The sequence below is a fragment of the Molothrus aeneus genome, chromosome 9 (genome assembly GCF_037042795.1).
Source record: "Molothrus aeneus isolate 106 chromosome 9, BPBGC_Maene_1.0, whole genome shotgun sequence".
In the NCBI taxonomy this organism is placed as follows: Eukaryota; Metazoa; Chordata; class Aves; order Passeriformes; family Icteridae; genus Molothrus; species Molothrus aeneus.
The window spans coordinates 12,139,148-12,152,719 of record NC_089654.1 but is presented as its reverse complement, the minus strand read 5'-3'; the positions used below and the strand labels follow the sequence as shown (position 1 = coordinate 12,152,719).

The window sequence follows — 13,572 nt, the reverse complement described above, 5'->3', positions numbered from 1 at the left end:
TAAGAAATGCACAGCTGTACTGTAGTGCTGGAATATTTCAGGTACATCCATTCTGTCCTTAAAAGTATATGCATTGTACAGTTACTTGTGTTACACTCCTGAAACTGAAAAGCTCCTGTTTTTCTGGCTTTTTTTCACTGATTGTCACTTTACTTATGTTTTGCACTTTCCATATGTGCCTTGTGAAATGCTGAAATTTAATTGTTACAATTGGAGTATGGTTTTTTTACAAATGTTACTGATACTGCATCACTATTTATGATACATCTTGCAAGTCTTGGCTCACTGATTTTGTGCAATTCAGTTTTCTTAAAATCAATGTTTTTGCATAAAGTTCTGTAATAAGGATGTCTTTTCTCTAATAGTAAATGATTTTGTATTTTATTTTAAGCAGTCTTTACTGATTTGTCTTTTTGCAGTTAATGCTATGATATTTCTAGGTTTTGTTTTATTACAACTACTTTCAAAAGTCTGATGCTCCAGTGTATTTTGTTGACTCCCTTTTGAGGGCTAAAACCTTGGTGAATTGCTGTTAATACAGTAAAACTAGTTAGGGTTGTGTATTTTGAGCTTTTGCTTTTCGTAGTTTTGTATTTTCTTCTGAAACCTATCTTCGTAGATTTTGTTTCTTCTATTTCTGTTTGTCGAGATTGGGAGTTCTTACTTAATTACAGCTTCAAAAGTTGTAGTATCCTGCTTTTCTTAAAGTTTACATCCTTTGGTTGGACTAGAGGATATGGGGAAATGGAACATCAGCCACAGAAGGCATGGTAAGGCTAGATGGTTGAGTTTGTTGTACCTCATTGGTTTGAGGTGGAATTATAATTCCTCACAATTTGAGCCAGAATATCTCAATTCTATTTTTGTTATCAATGACGGATATTTTATGATAGCCACTGTTCCTGCCACAGATTCAGTTAGTGGAGAAGGGACTCCATGTATGTATCACGTGTATCACTTTGCAAAGAGCCCTTGCTGGTTTTAGTTCCCCAACTTCTGCACAAGGTAGCTCTGCATGTACTCAGTTCAGTGTCTCAAATGCCTGCTGACTCCATTTAGAAGTAGAATGGCTCAAAGTGGCTTAGTCTCAGCATAGCAAAGTATTTCATGCAAAACCACTGCTCAAAAGTTACAGCATGTTTCACATGACCTTTTTTACTCTTCTGAAGTTACTTATCTACATAAAGGCTGGGTAAGAAACAATGGCAAATATTCCCTTGATGTCATCTTGATGATTCTGTAACTGTTTTTTTGATGAACGCTTCTCTTAAAAATCAAATGAATTTCTCATATGTGCAGTTGAAGTTGGTGTTTCTTTTGACTAGCATTTATTTGAATGATTTTTCTACAGTTTTCACCTAGTTATTCATTCCAGTGTAACAAATGGGTTATTTTAGTACTTTTTTCAGAGGTGCTTTCTCCACAACAGTGCTTGCCCTTGTCATGTGAAAGTGGAGCTAGTTACTACAGTCAAATTTCTTTGGAAATTAATGAATCCAGCTCTGTGTTCTTCTGCTCTAGAGAAGTAGCTAAGGAGGAGGGGGAGGAATTGAGCAATGGCTTATTTGATATTTGCAGGTAACCTTAGAATATAGGAAGTGTTAATTTAAATCCACTATTGTTGATGGAAGCAGTGCAATTTAAACAGAAAGTAGTGTGTTAACATTTTTTTTCTGTGTGTATTTGAAGTGGTTGCATCTGACTTTTGTCACAGGATTTCATTTAGCATTAATTTATTGCTCTGGGTTCTTCTTGAATGCCTTTTTCAGGGGAATTCTTCCTCTTCCATTACTCACTGCCTTACCTGTTTCACCTTTAGGGAGGATTGTATTTCCATTCCCATGTATAGTTACTCTGTCAGTTGTGTCCATGTCCTTTTGTGAAATTCTCTCCTCAATTGGCTGAGTTTCTTTGCAGATACTTTTATTCTTTAAGACTGCAAATACTGTTCACAAATATTTGCTGGTTGTGTAAAACCTATTATGTTCTCTAATAGTAGATTTTCATGTATTGTCAATTGCCAATCTTGTAATATAATAATTCTATGATTCAGCAAGAATAAGCCATTTCTAAAGGCTGAGTGTGAGAAATAGACCCCAATAAAACCCTAGGAAGCAGCATCGTTGGCCTACCTAGATGTAGATACAAATAATGAATCATGGAGTTAAATGCAGAAGATGCAACTATTTTATTAATTTTTTATACTAAAAAGTTGTAAGTAAACAGTGATGCTTAATAGCCATGTATGTGGATTCAGGTTCTTAAAATGCTGTGTGTTTCTCTATTTTACTGTTACCTTAAAGTTTACCTGCCAAGCATTGCAAACACCTAGTAAGTCTTGTATTCTTCTGTTTCAGAAAAATGTATTTGGCATGCCTCCTCCACCGGTGCCAGTGTCATTAGCGTGAGGTTCTAACAAAAGTAAAACCACTGAAATCCTTTGGTGCTAGAATAATTCATTGCTGCTGCCATTTATTGACATGACTGTTTATTTAAACTTTAAAAAAATCTGTTTCTGTTTACCACATGTAAGAAGATTAAGTGGCATTGTAGTAGTAAAGGTTCTAAAGTTATTTTATCTCACCAGCTCTATGAAAGTACAGTTTGTATAGTACATTGGTCTGAAACCTGATCAAAAGTTTATGCTAGAAAGAAAAAATACTTTCAGGATGTACATGGATATTTTGTTTAGATGGATTTTTCCTTGGAGAATATTAAGAATGCCTAGGACAGGATTAACTGAGGACAGCATTCTGTTCATAGTAGTGCTATTATAAATGCTGATGTTCTGTTTTCATAGGTAAGCCAGGAACAGATCCCAATTCAGCAGCGTGGGCAGCTTATTATGCTCACTATTATCAGCAGCAAGCACAGCCACCACCTGCAGCCCCTCCTGGTGGACCAGCTACAACCCAAACCAATGGACAAGGTAGATATTGAGTGAAATGGACACATTTCTCATTGCTGGAGGTGTAAATACCCCATTATTTTTAATTGTTGTCCTCCTGTGTCAGGTAAATTTATTTTAAGCAGCTGGTTTTCTTGGAAAACTATTGCTTGTAGCCTTCAATATTGCTTTTCATAATTTCAGCAGTAACAAGGGTAATGTATTTATCTTGGAATATACTCCAAAGAGAATTTTGCTGCAATGTGGGCTGACTTAATGACTACATAGAGCAGTCATAAATAAAAATGTAATGAGCTAAGCTGTTGATTGTCATTTCCTTAAATGGTTGCATCACTTCCAGTGGGTTTAGGACAATTACGGTTGTGGTATTTAGTTGTATTATTTTAATTTTTGTGCCTGGCTGAGGCTTACCACTTGAAATTTGGTATTTTGAATTGCTAGTGGTATGCACTTCCTGAATCTTGAAAACATGTCTTTTTTTACTAGTAGTTTGCAACTGTAGTAGCTTGTACCACAAAGGTTTATAGTGTCAGATTTGAGTCATGTCATGTGGGACTGCTACTGAAAATTTCAGTGGATTATTATTATTTGGATTATGTGTGAAACAAACCCCAGTAATTTTAGTTTAACTATTTTTAATGTAATTTAGGAGATCAGCCAAATCCAGCACCAGCAGGGCAGGTTGACTATACCAAGGCCTGGGAGGAGTACTACAAAAAAATGGGTAAGTGTGCAGGGGGTTTTCTGTTTGTTTTTTCTGTTCCACGTTCACAGTGGAATGTTTTAGGAGACTTGTCTATTTTGCTGGATGAGCTGAGGGCTTTTACCCCCAAAAAAATGAAATGCAGAGTCATGTCTTCTGAACCAAATACTGCTGAGAAACAGACTTGAAATTTTGTGTTGTTTTTAGGCACTTCATGGTACTCAGGCTAGTAATCAGATTTACAAAAATGCTTCAAACTTAATGAGATGTCTTTCATCATTGGGAAACAGCAACTTTTAAATGTTTCAGTCTGAATATTATAAAGTACATTTCCTAAGTTTTGAAGTTCACTTTGATCTACTTTATGAAGCTATTGGTTTTTTATGTTTGGTAATTGTTTCCAATTCTCTTAAGATTACATATGATTTTTTTCCTTGTGCTTTGTTTCCAGTTACTATACTAAAGCATCATCATTAGCTATCATTTATACTGTGCTTTTTTTAAAATAGTATTTGCTTTGCAGCAATTTAGAGCTGTATTTAAACTGCAGATTATATGTTGTTGGTAGCTTTCTTTATAAAAATGAAATAAATGTGCTGGTTAAGTTGATTATTTCATTATTTTGTGTATAAGGAGAGATTATGTGGTTTTTATGCGCTGGCAGAAGGTGCCATTACCTTTTAAATCATGGTTGTGTTATGTCTGTGGTGTCCTGCCCTGGGTACTGCAGGCCATGGAGGGCTGGGCACACAGGAATGCCAGTGCTTTCCCAGTATCTCTGGCCTGACATACAGCACCATCTGGTTTGGGATGTGTCTTTGTCTGCAGGGGAGGGTTTGGTGGCTGTTCTGCTGTCTTCCTACTGCACTGTGTTCTCATTGAATATTAAAAGCATTCAGATTTAAGATCAATAACATGCATAATTCCTCTTATCAGCCTTCTGCTGCATTGATAATTATTTGCCAAGACATAACTATATTTTTTATTTTGGCACAGTATAAGTGATCAATTCTACAGAAAATACATAATGAGTATTTAGTTCAACAACTGTGTATCAGACTAAGAAAATTACACCTCCCAAACATGTGATTTCTGAGATAATAGACCTTCCCATTTTTCTTCTTCCTGGTTCATTCAGCTATTTCTTTTCAATTTACTGTCTCTGTTAGTTTGGCTTGCATTCTGAAATGCAGACTTGTGAGTGGCTTTCACTTTTCTTAAATAATGTAATTTGTTGGTAGGCTCTCTGCTATCTTTCTAATTTGCTGTCTTGGAAAGCAAAGTCTGAGTTGCACTAGTCTTGCACTTGCACAGATTAAATAATAGCAACTTACAAGCTGTTGGGATAGAGTTTATGGGAGCAATTCCAAAGAGGAGTTGGAAAAAACACATTGGGAGATAAAAAATAGTTGGTCTTAAAATGTCAAATGTGAAAAATGCCAAGACAGTCAAATAAGAGGAAAAGCACAAGGACAGTTCTCATCTTAATTCCTTTTTCTAGTTCAGATTGAGTTCTTTGCCTGAAGGAGAGCTCTTGGCTGGACCTACATAACTTATCTGTAAATCATGAGAATTTTTTGCTTCAGAGTGTTGTTGTGGTCGATACCATTTATCTTCAAAGCCACTTAAAAAAGAGGAATTCATCTGGAGTTGACATAATGCTGAATGGTGCTGGTTTTCCCCACCTCATGAACAGTAGAACATCAGTAGAAGACCTGATGGACAGGAAGGCTGTCCACCAGCAGGTTCTTGTGGTCTCCAGGCTTTCCAGTACTATTGTGCTTCCTGTAGTACTGTTATCTTCTGTCCCCATGAACTTGTGCCAAAGGATGGCAATTACAAGTCACTTGCTCTTTGACAACTCAGGTTTTTCATAACACAGGTGATTTCAGCAAGCACTGTTAGGGAGAGCTGAACTGACATTCAGACTTGCTGAGCCCAGTCAGTTCTGGTTTTGCTGCTGAAAAAAACTGTTTTGATAATCCTTGTGGGAAGCTGAACAAGTTGCCAGTGATATTGCAGTTGGTGTTTTGGATTTTCTTGTACTTGGTTAAGTATGAGTGATCTGAAAATGCTAAAAAACTCCAGAATATGCCCATCCAAACAATAATAGGGTTTTCAAAGTGGCTTCCTACTGGTGTGATATGACTCTGCTAATCATGGGGAACACTTTACTGTATTTTTCATTGAACAGTGACTTGAATATTAACCTGTTTCTGAGTCAGAAGTACAGTGGCAAAGTCCATCTCCCTTTTCAGGGGGGATGAACCCTTGTTTCAGGGTTCATCTCCCCTTTGAACCTTTGAACCCTTGTTTCAGGGGCTACTGCTTTGAGTAGCAAATACTCCAAAAAGTTTCTCATGGATAATAGTTCCCTTTAAACATGAAGTTATGATCATTAGTAAATGATCCATATGTCACTATCAGAAGTTTTAACTTTATTATTTAAAGTCATTCCCATATATTGTGGGCTTGACATCCAGTTAAAGAATTCAGTAATAAAAGAGGAGTGTTTTTAAAAGATTCCTTAGCATTGTAGTGGAAAGAAGAAACAAAACAGTTTACTTTTACTAGAATCACGCTTGATAATGTTGAAGTATAAAATCTACTGGTGTTTCATTTCTCAGCCCTCCTTAAAGGGGATGTGTTCTGTGTTTCTCATGTTTCCTCTTGCAGTGACAGTAATTTATAAGTACAGTTATTATCTCACAGTAATGGTGAAATTGGAAAGAGTGTACCCTGGGATAATTCGTAACCCTGTTAAAGGTAGTTTTTGTTAAAATAATTGATCAGAAGTGTAAATTGTAAGCTGTAGTACATTAAAAGTTGTAAAATGTGAAAACAGCTCTAAAGATTTTAAAAAATGTAAGTTTTTTTAGAAATTCCATTACTTTATAAACCAAAATAAAAGATGGATAGACTTTCAGAGCTTACCTACAGTGTAAGTGGAAAAAACTAAGTTGTAAGGAGAGTTGGAAAATAGAAGGTTGTATTTTGATGGTTTTCAGGATCATGCTTTGCCAAATACTCATATTCTCTGCTCACACTTGATGTTTTTGAGAGGATTAAAGATTACACATGTGTAGGAGTAGTGTGAATAGCTAGGATTCTTCATGTGAAGTTTCTTTGTTTAAGTATTTAAAGAAAAACAACCAAACAAAGCCAATCTTCTGGAAAAAATACTCTAGAAAAACTTCATTAGCATTTCTGATACTCACGTTCCTCACAAAGTTGCTCAGTGGTGATCTTGTATTCAAATAAAAAGTGAGGTGGTTTCAGGTAGGAGAGAAAACTTTGAACCCTCATCATGTGGAAGCTGCCCCTTTGTGTTCATAACAGAATGGACACTTTGGGTGCACGTGGAATTGTACAGGGTGCAGGTTTGCATTTTGCTTGGGTTTATTTATTTCCTGTGGGATGATGTGATGTGGTGATTTGTTTTTGTTGGGTTTGGGGGATTTTTTTCCTAGTATCTTAAAAAAAGCTTGCAGAAATAGTGGTTTTTAGTAGTATCCTAATTCTGACTAGAACTTCTGATTTGAAAAATAATCCGTTAAGAATATAAATCAGTAAGTTTCATAGGACAGTAATAAAAGTTCTGATTTGGAAGTTCAGGAAACTTGAAATAAAGCCCTACATATAAAACCATTCTGTCTGGGTGCCTGCAGGTGTGTGTGGACAGATATTTAGAGTATAGAGAGTGTTGCTTTGCTTGGAGTCTCGCACCTCTCAGAAACTGTAAAGATGAGTGGTTCTAAGAGGGGTGTATTTGGTGTTTCTGAAGTTGGAGGAAAAAGAAAGTAAAGATGTCTGTGACAGATCTCCTGTGGAAGAACAGCACAACTAAAAGGTTGGCTGTCATTTTCTTTTCTTGTTTTGCTTGGTTTTTTAGTATGCTGAAGAGTCCCCGTGTATCAGTCTGGCACTGGGATTTTAGTCTGTCAGTTGATTATATTGAAGGGAGAAGTAATTCTGAGCTCTCTTTGAGAGTGTATCTGTACATGCTCTTGTTTCTAGAGATTAGAACTTCCACTAAGTGTGGAAGCACAATTCAGGACTGTATTCTGTACTGGAGTAAATGTTTACAACAAATTATTCCACTTTTTGAAAAATGTAACCTGCAATAACTTTGAAATTAAATGAAGTATGCCAGTATTGGGGAAGTAAATGAATTGTCATCTGCTGAGCTAATGAATGCAGTCTGTAAAATAAGGTAAAACTAGTCTAGGTGGATTACAAAAAGTTTTGCCTCTTGGTGTGTATTTAAATACTACTGTTGTTTAGGTCAGCAGGCTTTAGACATGATTTATGACTATGAGTCAAGAGGCTGAAAAAACTGTCCTTACGGTTCCTTAATTTTGATTTATGTGGGAGTCATTGCATTAAAGTAATAGAATGTGTGTTCAGGCTGAAAAAAGCAGCCAGAAGTTTATTCAGAGTCTTGGAAGAAAATTGCTAGGTGACATGTGTTAGGTGCTGAGATGTTGAGATTTTCTCATTTCTATTGCAACAACAAAGCTGTGTAATTCCAATTACTTGCAGGTCAAGCTGTTCCTGCCCCCGCTGGGGCTCCTCCGGGCGGGCAGCCAGATTACAGCGCAGCGTGGGCGGAGTACTACAGGCAGCAGGCAGCGTACTACGCCCAGACAAGTCCCCAGGGAATGCCACAGCATCCTCCAGCACCACAGGTACAGTCCTGAAGTGGTTTTTGGCTGGCTTCTGTCTCAGTGGTTGTAGATATTTTTTTGCATGTCTCCTGCTTTGTTCCTTTGGGGTATGCATCTTTTTTTCTAGCAAAATAGCTATCAGAATAATGAGTAGCTGACTTTGTTTACCTGATAACTTGAGTTCTGTATCTATCCATATGTTTGGTGATTGTTTTTTTTTATTAAAAAAAGAAGAAAAACTTTCTCCTCCCAGGGTTTTGAAAACCATGCAAGAAGCCACCACCATTTACATTAACCAATTTTTCTTTCTTAAAGGCTTCACTCCTGAGTTAGCTCGATTTAAAGGATTTTCTTTAACTTTTTGTGTATCTCTTATGTATCTCTTCTGCACAGGGCCAATAATAAGAAGTGGACAATACAGTATTTGCTTCATTGTGTGGGGGAAAAAACCTTTGTTAAATGTATGGATGCAGACGCCTTGATGAAGATCTTAAATTTGGTTAAAAAAAATAGTGTTTTTGAAAATGTACAAAATATCTATCACTACTGATAGGAGGTAATATTTCTGTGTAGAAATGAAAAAATGGTTTGTTTTTAGTATTAGTGTAGATGTACACATTCCAGCAAATGTATTTGCAATTATGTGGTCAATGCTTTGTGATATAAATGTACTTTTTCAATGTATACTTTATCACTTTTAAAATGCCTGTTTTGTGCTTTACAATAAATAATATGAAACCTCCTGTGTCGGTAAGTTGGATATGTGGGTATATGCAGTATTGATTATAGGATTGATTTGCAACGCTGAATCAAGGTACTGCTACACAAATGAGTTGGGTTTTTTTTTCCCCCCATAAACCTTGTTGAGTTTAAAAACTTGTCATTAGCATGTTTTTCCCCTCTTGCAGAATAGCTGTAGATGGAGGATCTCTTTCATTCATTGTATTTTGCTGCCTAGCACCAGTAATCTCGATACCTTAATTTTTTTTCTACTTGATTAAAACTGCATGTGTTTAAGAAGATGATCTTTTGGCATACTTCCATTGCATTAACAGTGAAATTTCCTTTTATACATGACCACTGTTTCAGACCTGTGCAGCTGCTATAACAGATAACTTTTGTTTTTAATTGAATACTTCAAAACTGTTCCTGCATAACTATTCTACGGATTTTTTCAGACTAGTTTTAAAACTTACTTTAAGTGTAATGTGCTTAAGCCTTCAGTTTAAAGTAGTCCACTTCAAAACTCAGTGTAGAAAAGTCGATGTGGTAATGCATAGCAGTTACAAAAATTGCGTCTGTCCTTAAAACGCTGTTTTGTTTGAGTGATGGGAGTGGTTGAGAACTTCCTGCAGAGCAGATAACTTGTCTTTTTGTAAATAGTCAAGTATTTGAATCAACTGATTATTTTTTTATATATACTTGAAGCTTCTTATTGCTCTAATGCTCATACTAAAAAGCTGATTCTCTTGAAATCCTGTGTTTGCTCTTTGCATATTTATTGGCTCTTTGCATATATTAGACTACATGCACTACAGTCTGTCTTGCCATTGTCTGTTGAAGTGCAGGTTTGATCCAGCCAGTATAGAACTAGCTCTATAGGGGTGAGGAGGACTGTGCTGTGTATCATCCTTGATTGTTCCTTCAAGGAGCATTGCACTGTAAGTACATCAGAATGACAAATTGATGAACTGCAACAGTATCTTTTTGTCAATGTTCCACATAATGCAAATGCTGTGCTTGTGTGATATTATGTTGGAATACAGTGCTGGTATCTTAGGAAATCATAATTGCTTCTTAATTCAGAAACATAGGTTTGCTTATATATATATACATACACATAATCTGAGTTTTGTGGGTAAGTATTTCTGAAACTTCTAGCAATAGCTAAAGAAAATCATGTTTCTGTTTATCTAAGAGTTTCTTTCATTAGTACTCATGAGACAGCTGTCATTCAGTGTTTTAAAGTATGCATATCATAACATTGAAGTCTTTGGAACCACTTGTTAGACAGAGTTGTCTTTGTCTCCAGATAGTTTGCGGATATGTAGTGATGTAGCTATGTTTTAAATAATTCTATAACTGTTAATTGCTTTAATTTTTTGGAACACCATGTTGTTGCTTTGAGAATAAATTTTTTTAGGGTGGCTGCACAGAGACGTAAAAGTTAAGGCTTGAAAACTGAAGTAGTTTTTTCAGGTAATCAGCAATGTATGCATTGTGCTGTAGAAATAGAAGGAATTATTTTTATCCTTTTAAAGCTAGGAATTTGCTGGTAGCTTGAAGAAGGCTAGGACAGTATTTGCTATCTTTAGTGTAGGGTATTAAGTTTAATAGTTCAGGTATTTTGCATGGTATTTTGTGGATAACCTTACAGAATGGTGCATTTATTATGTACTAAAGTGAGCAAAATTAAATTCACTGGATTCTTTATCATTCGCAAAATGGAGGCTGTTGATTTTTATTCATTTAAGGTATAAAATCTTTATTAATTGCAAACAGTGCAATTATTTATACTTCACAGTGCCTTCCCAGACCTTCCACCTTAGGTTCTGCTGCAAAAAAGCAACAGGTAAGCACAACCTAAGGAAGTATATAAATTAATATATTTCAGTACATTAATGTTGTCCCTGTGAGATCTTTGTGGTTGTGTATTGAAAAGCAATCTGCTGCTTCCCCAAATGCATTGTTACTCACGGTTCCATTTGAGTGGAAAATCTTAAGTTTTTAAACAACTGTTTATATTTCTAGGTCAATATGTATTTTTTTCTTTTTTCTTTTTTTTTTTAGAAAAGATTGTTAGATTGCAGTAATTGAACTTAATCAGAATAAGTAATTTTTGTTATTTTACCCAAATAGATAATTGTTGCAATTAAAGAATCAAAACCTTTAAAATGTGCAGGAATTGCTTTGGTTAGAAATGTCAACAGCCTTCACAAATATTTTTTTTTTATGATAGGGCACTATTCCCACTTAATCCGTAAGACCGAAATGTAAAGAATGACTTCTTGTTGTTATCACTGAACTTGATAACTTGTCTTACAGTTATAGTGTGTTAGTGAAGTTTGCTTATTCATACTTGACATGGTAGGAAAAGAGATTTTGGAGTTTGAGATGTTTTAACTGAAAAAGCATGAGCACCAGTTAACAGTACAGCAAATAATATTTTATCGCTATAGCAGTCAGTGTATGCTGTTTCTTGATATTTTTAACTGAATTGCTGAATATTTTGATAGTATAAAATGCTAAATGTCTTACAGATGGTCTGGTACAGGTTTTTATTCTGAGCTTTTGTTGTTGGTTTTTTTAGCTTAACATAAAGCAGCATCTGTTTGGTTTTTGTTCATTATTCTGCTTCTAAAATGTGCTGCTCCTCTTTCAAAAGTCCTGCTTATCTGTACATCAAAGAAAAATATTCAAAAATACTGCCTTCATTTTCACACACAGTGCTGAAGATGCTGCAAGCACCAAATCATAGCTCATAGAATCAGGTCCTGAGATAGTTACTACCAGTAAAGAGGAATCCTTTGAGTGTATGCCATTGGTGAGCCGATGAGCATGGACCATAGAAGGGCTCCATGTAGAAGGTAAAACTGGCAAAAGCATAACAGATTTGAAATGTATCCCATACATAATGATATAGGGTATAATTTTTGTTTTGATCACTTTTCATTCTTTAAAGTATTCTTTGTTTGACCATTAATGTTCCATAATCTGTTGAAGTTTTTTTAACTGTGATTTAATAATATAAATCATCTATTTTACTTTATATTCTTCTAAACAGTCAAGCTAATTTTTGAACTGAATTAATAGTTGTGCTTCAGTTTCTCAAGCCACTTAGTATTTCATCTGTAGCTTAACATGTAACTTCATTTTTGACGTGAGAAGAGGGTAGGTGTGTACCATTTGGATTTTGATACTGTGGATTTAGTGTGGGGGTGAGTCATTTGTTCACTTCCTTTTTACATGGTACTTTTTCCCTCAACTGTTACTCCTGAAATATCTTGAACAGTCTTTCAGTTGCTAATTTAGCCTGTGGGAGGAGATAGAGAGGAAAAAGCCAGTGTATTGGGATGTTGCTAGTGTGGAAGGTGAGATGTTCTTCTGTGTAGCATTTGAGGTGTATTGGCTTCCAGCTTTCTCACTGCAGGGCTTACAGGCATGCTGGTTTGTGCAGAGCATAGTGTTCCTTTTCTGTTTCAACTCTTGTCTCAAAACTCAGAGTTCCTGGGACAGCAGTAGATTATTGGAGTTACCCCAGTAGCCAAAAAGATAACTGAACTTGCTTCAAAATGCAGTGAACTTGTCCAAAAGGTGTCTTGAAATGTTTCCTGCTTACCCCACCCATCACCTCTTAGTGTCCCACAGTGAATGTGAAGAGTAAGAAAAGTTTTAAAAGCAAGCATTATGTTCCAAGTAGGAAAATAATTTTCATATCACTTTCTGCAGCCTGTACTTCATTAGGACATTGAATAAAATACCAGATGGATTCTCTTTAGTGTGGCTTAATTGTAAGTCATCTGTTTCACTTGTCAGGCAGATAGGATCATGATTCACTTGCACAGCCTATCTTGAAGTATTTCATCTTTATACTAGTGATATTTTACTGGATGGTAGAAACTATTTCTCCCCATTTCTTTCCAGAGTAATTCTTAAGTTTTCCATTGCATGCTAAAAGCTTTTCCATTTTGCTTTTTCTCCAGAAGTGGGGGGAGGAAGGGAGGACTGGGCTTTTCAGAAAGCAAACAGTTGACAGGATTCCCTCTTCCCTAGTAATAGCTTATGAAACTCTTGTGTATGCACAAATATTTCTCTTGCGTGCATGTGAAATGCCTTTTCGTCCTGAGAAAAGTGTTCTCTGCAGAAACTACCCGTGTGTAAACAGAAGATTGGCTTTAAAAGGCAACTGTGATGGGAACAGTGTCTTAGGGAGATGCAGCTTGGACTTGAGGTAAATTGAATGCTTTACAAAAATGTGGTTTTGAGCTTGCATTGACATTGTATGTAATATGGGTACACATTAACTGTATAATGGTTTTTGTATGGTTTTTCTCAATAAATGTAAACTGATGAATAATAATAGCAATGGTTTTGTCTTTTTTATGCTCCTATCCCTGCCTTTGTTATTTTGAAGTAACAGCGTCAGAGCAAAATTATTGTATCAACGTGTACATCTGTGAATGAATATCACCCACAAAAAATGAAGTTAAATGTTCATGTGGTTATTAGAGTAAATACTAATTTAAAACACCATGCAGCTCGTTACCCTTTTTAATGAGGCCAAAGAGTGACTT

The 13,572-nt window shown here is 35.8% G+C and overlaps 1 protein-coding gene across 8 annotated transcripts in view; it reads left to right on the top strand.

Annotated features, from left to right (window-relative positions):
• FUBP1 (far upstream element binding protein 1) overlaps positions 1 to 13,572 on the top strand; it is a 32,829-nt gene that overhangs the window by 9,534 nt on the left and 9,723 nt on the right. For 2 of the 8 annotated variants that reach the window (XM_066555260.1, XM_066555256.1), the window contains exons 17-20: positions 2,801 to 2,929; positions 3,558 to 3,632; positions 8,154 to 8,299; positions 9,842 to 13,358. In XM_066555260.1, coding sequence (XP_066411357.1) covers positions 2,801 to 2,929; positions 3,558 to 3,632; positions 8,154 to 8,299; positions 9,842 to 9,880 — 389 coding nt within the window. In that variant the 3' untranslated portion in view covers positions 9,881 to 13,358. Of the gene's footprint in view, positions 1 to 2,800; positions 2,930 to 3,557; positions 3,633 to 8,153; positions 8,300 to 8,671; positions 8,790 to 9,841; positions 13,359 to 13,572 lie in introns of those variants that run through there. The other 6 variants (XR_010784055.1, XR_010784053.1, XR_010784054.1 and 3 more) reach the window with 6 other exon arrangements.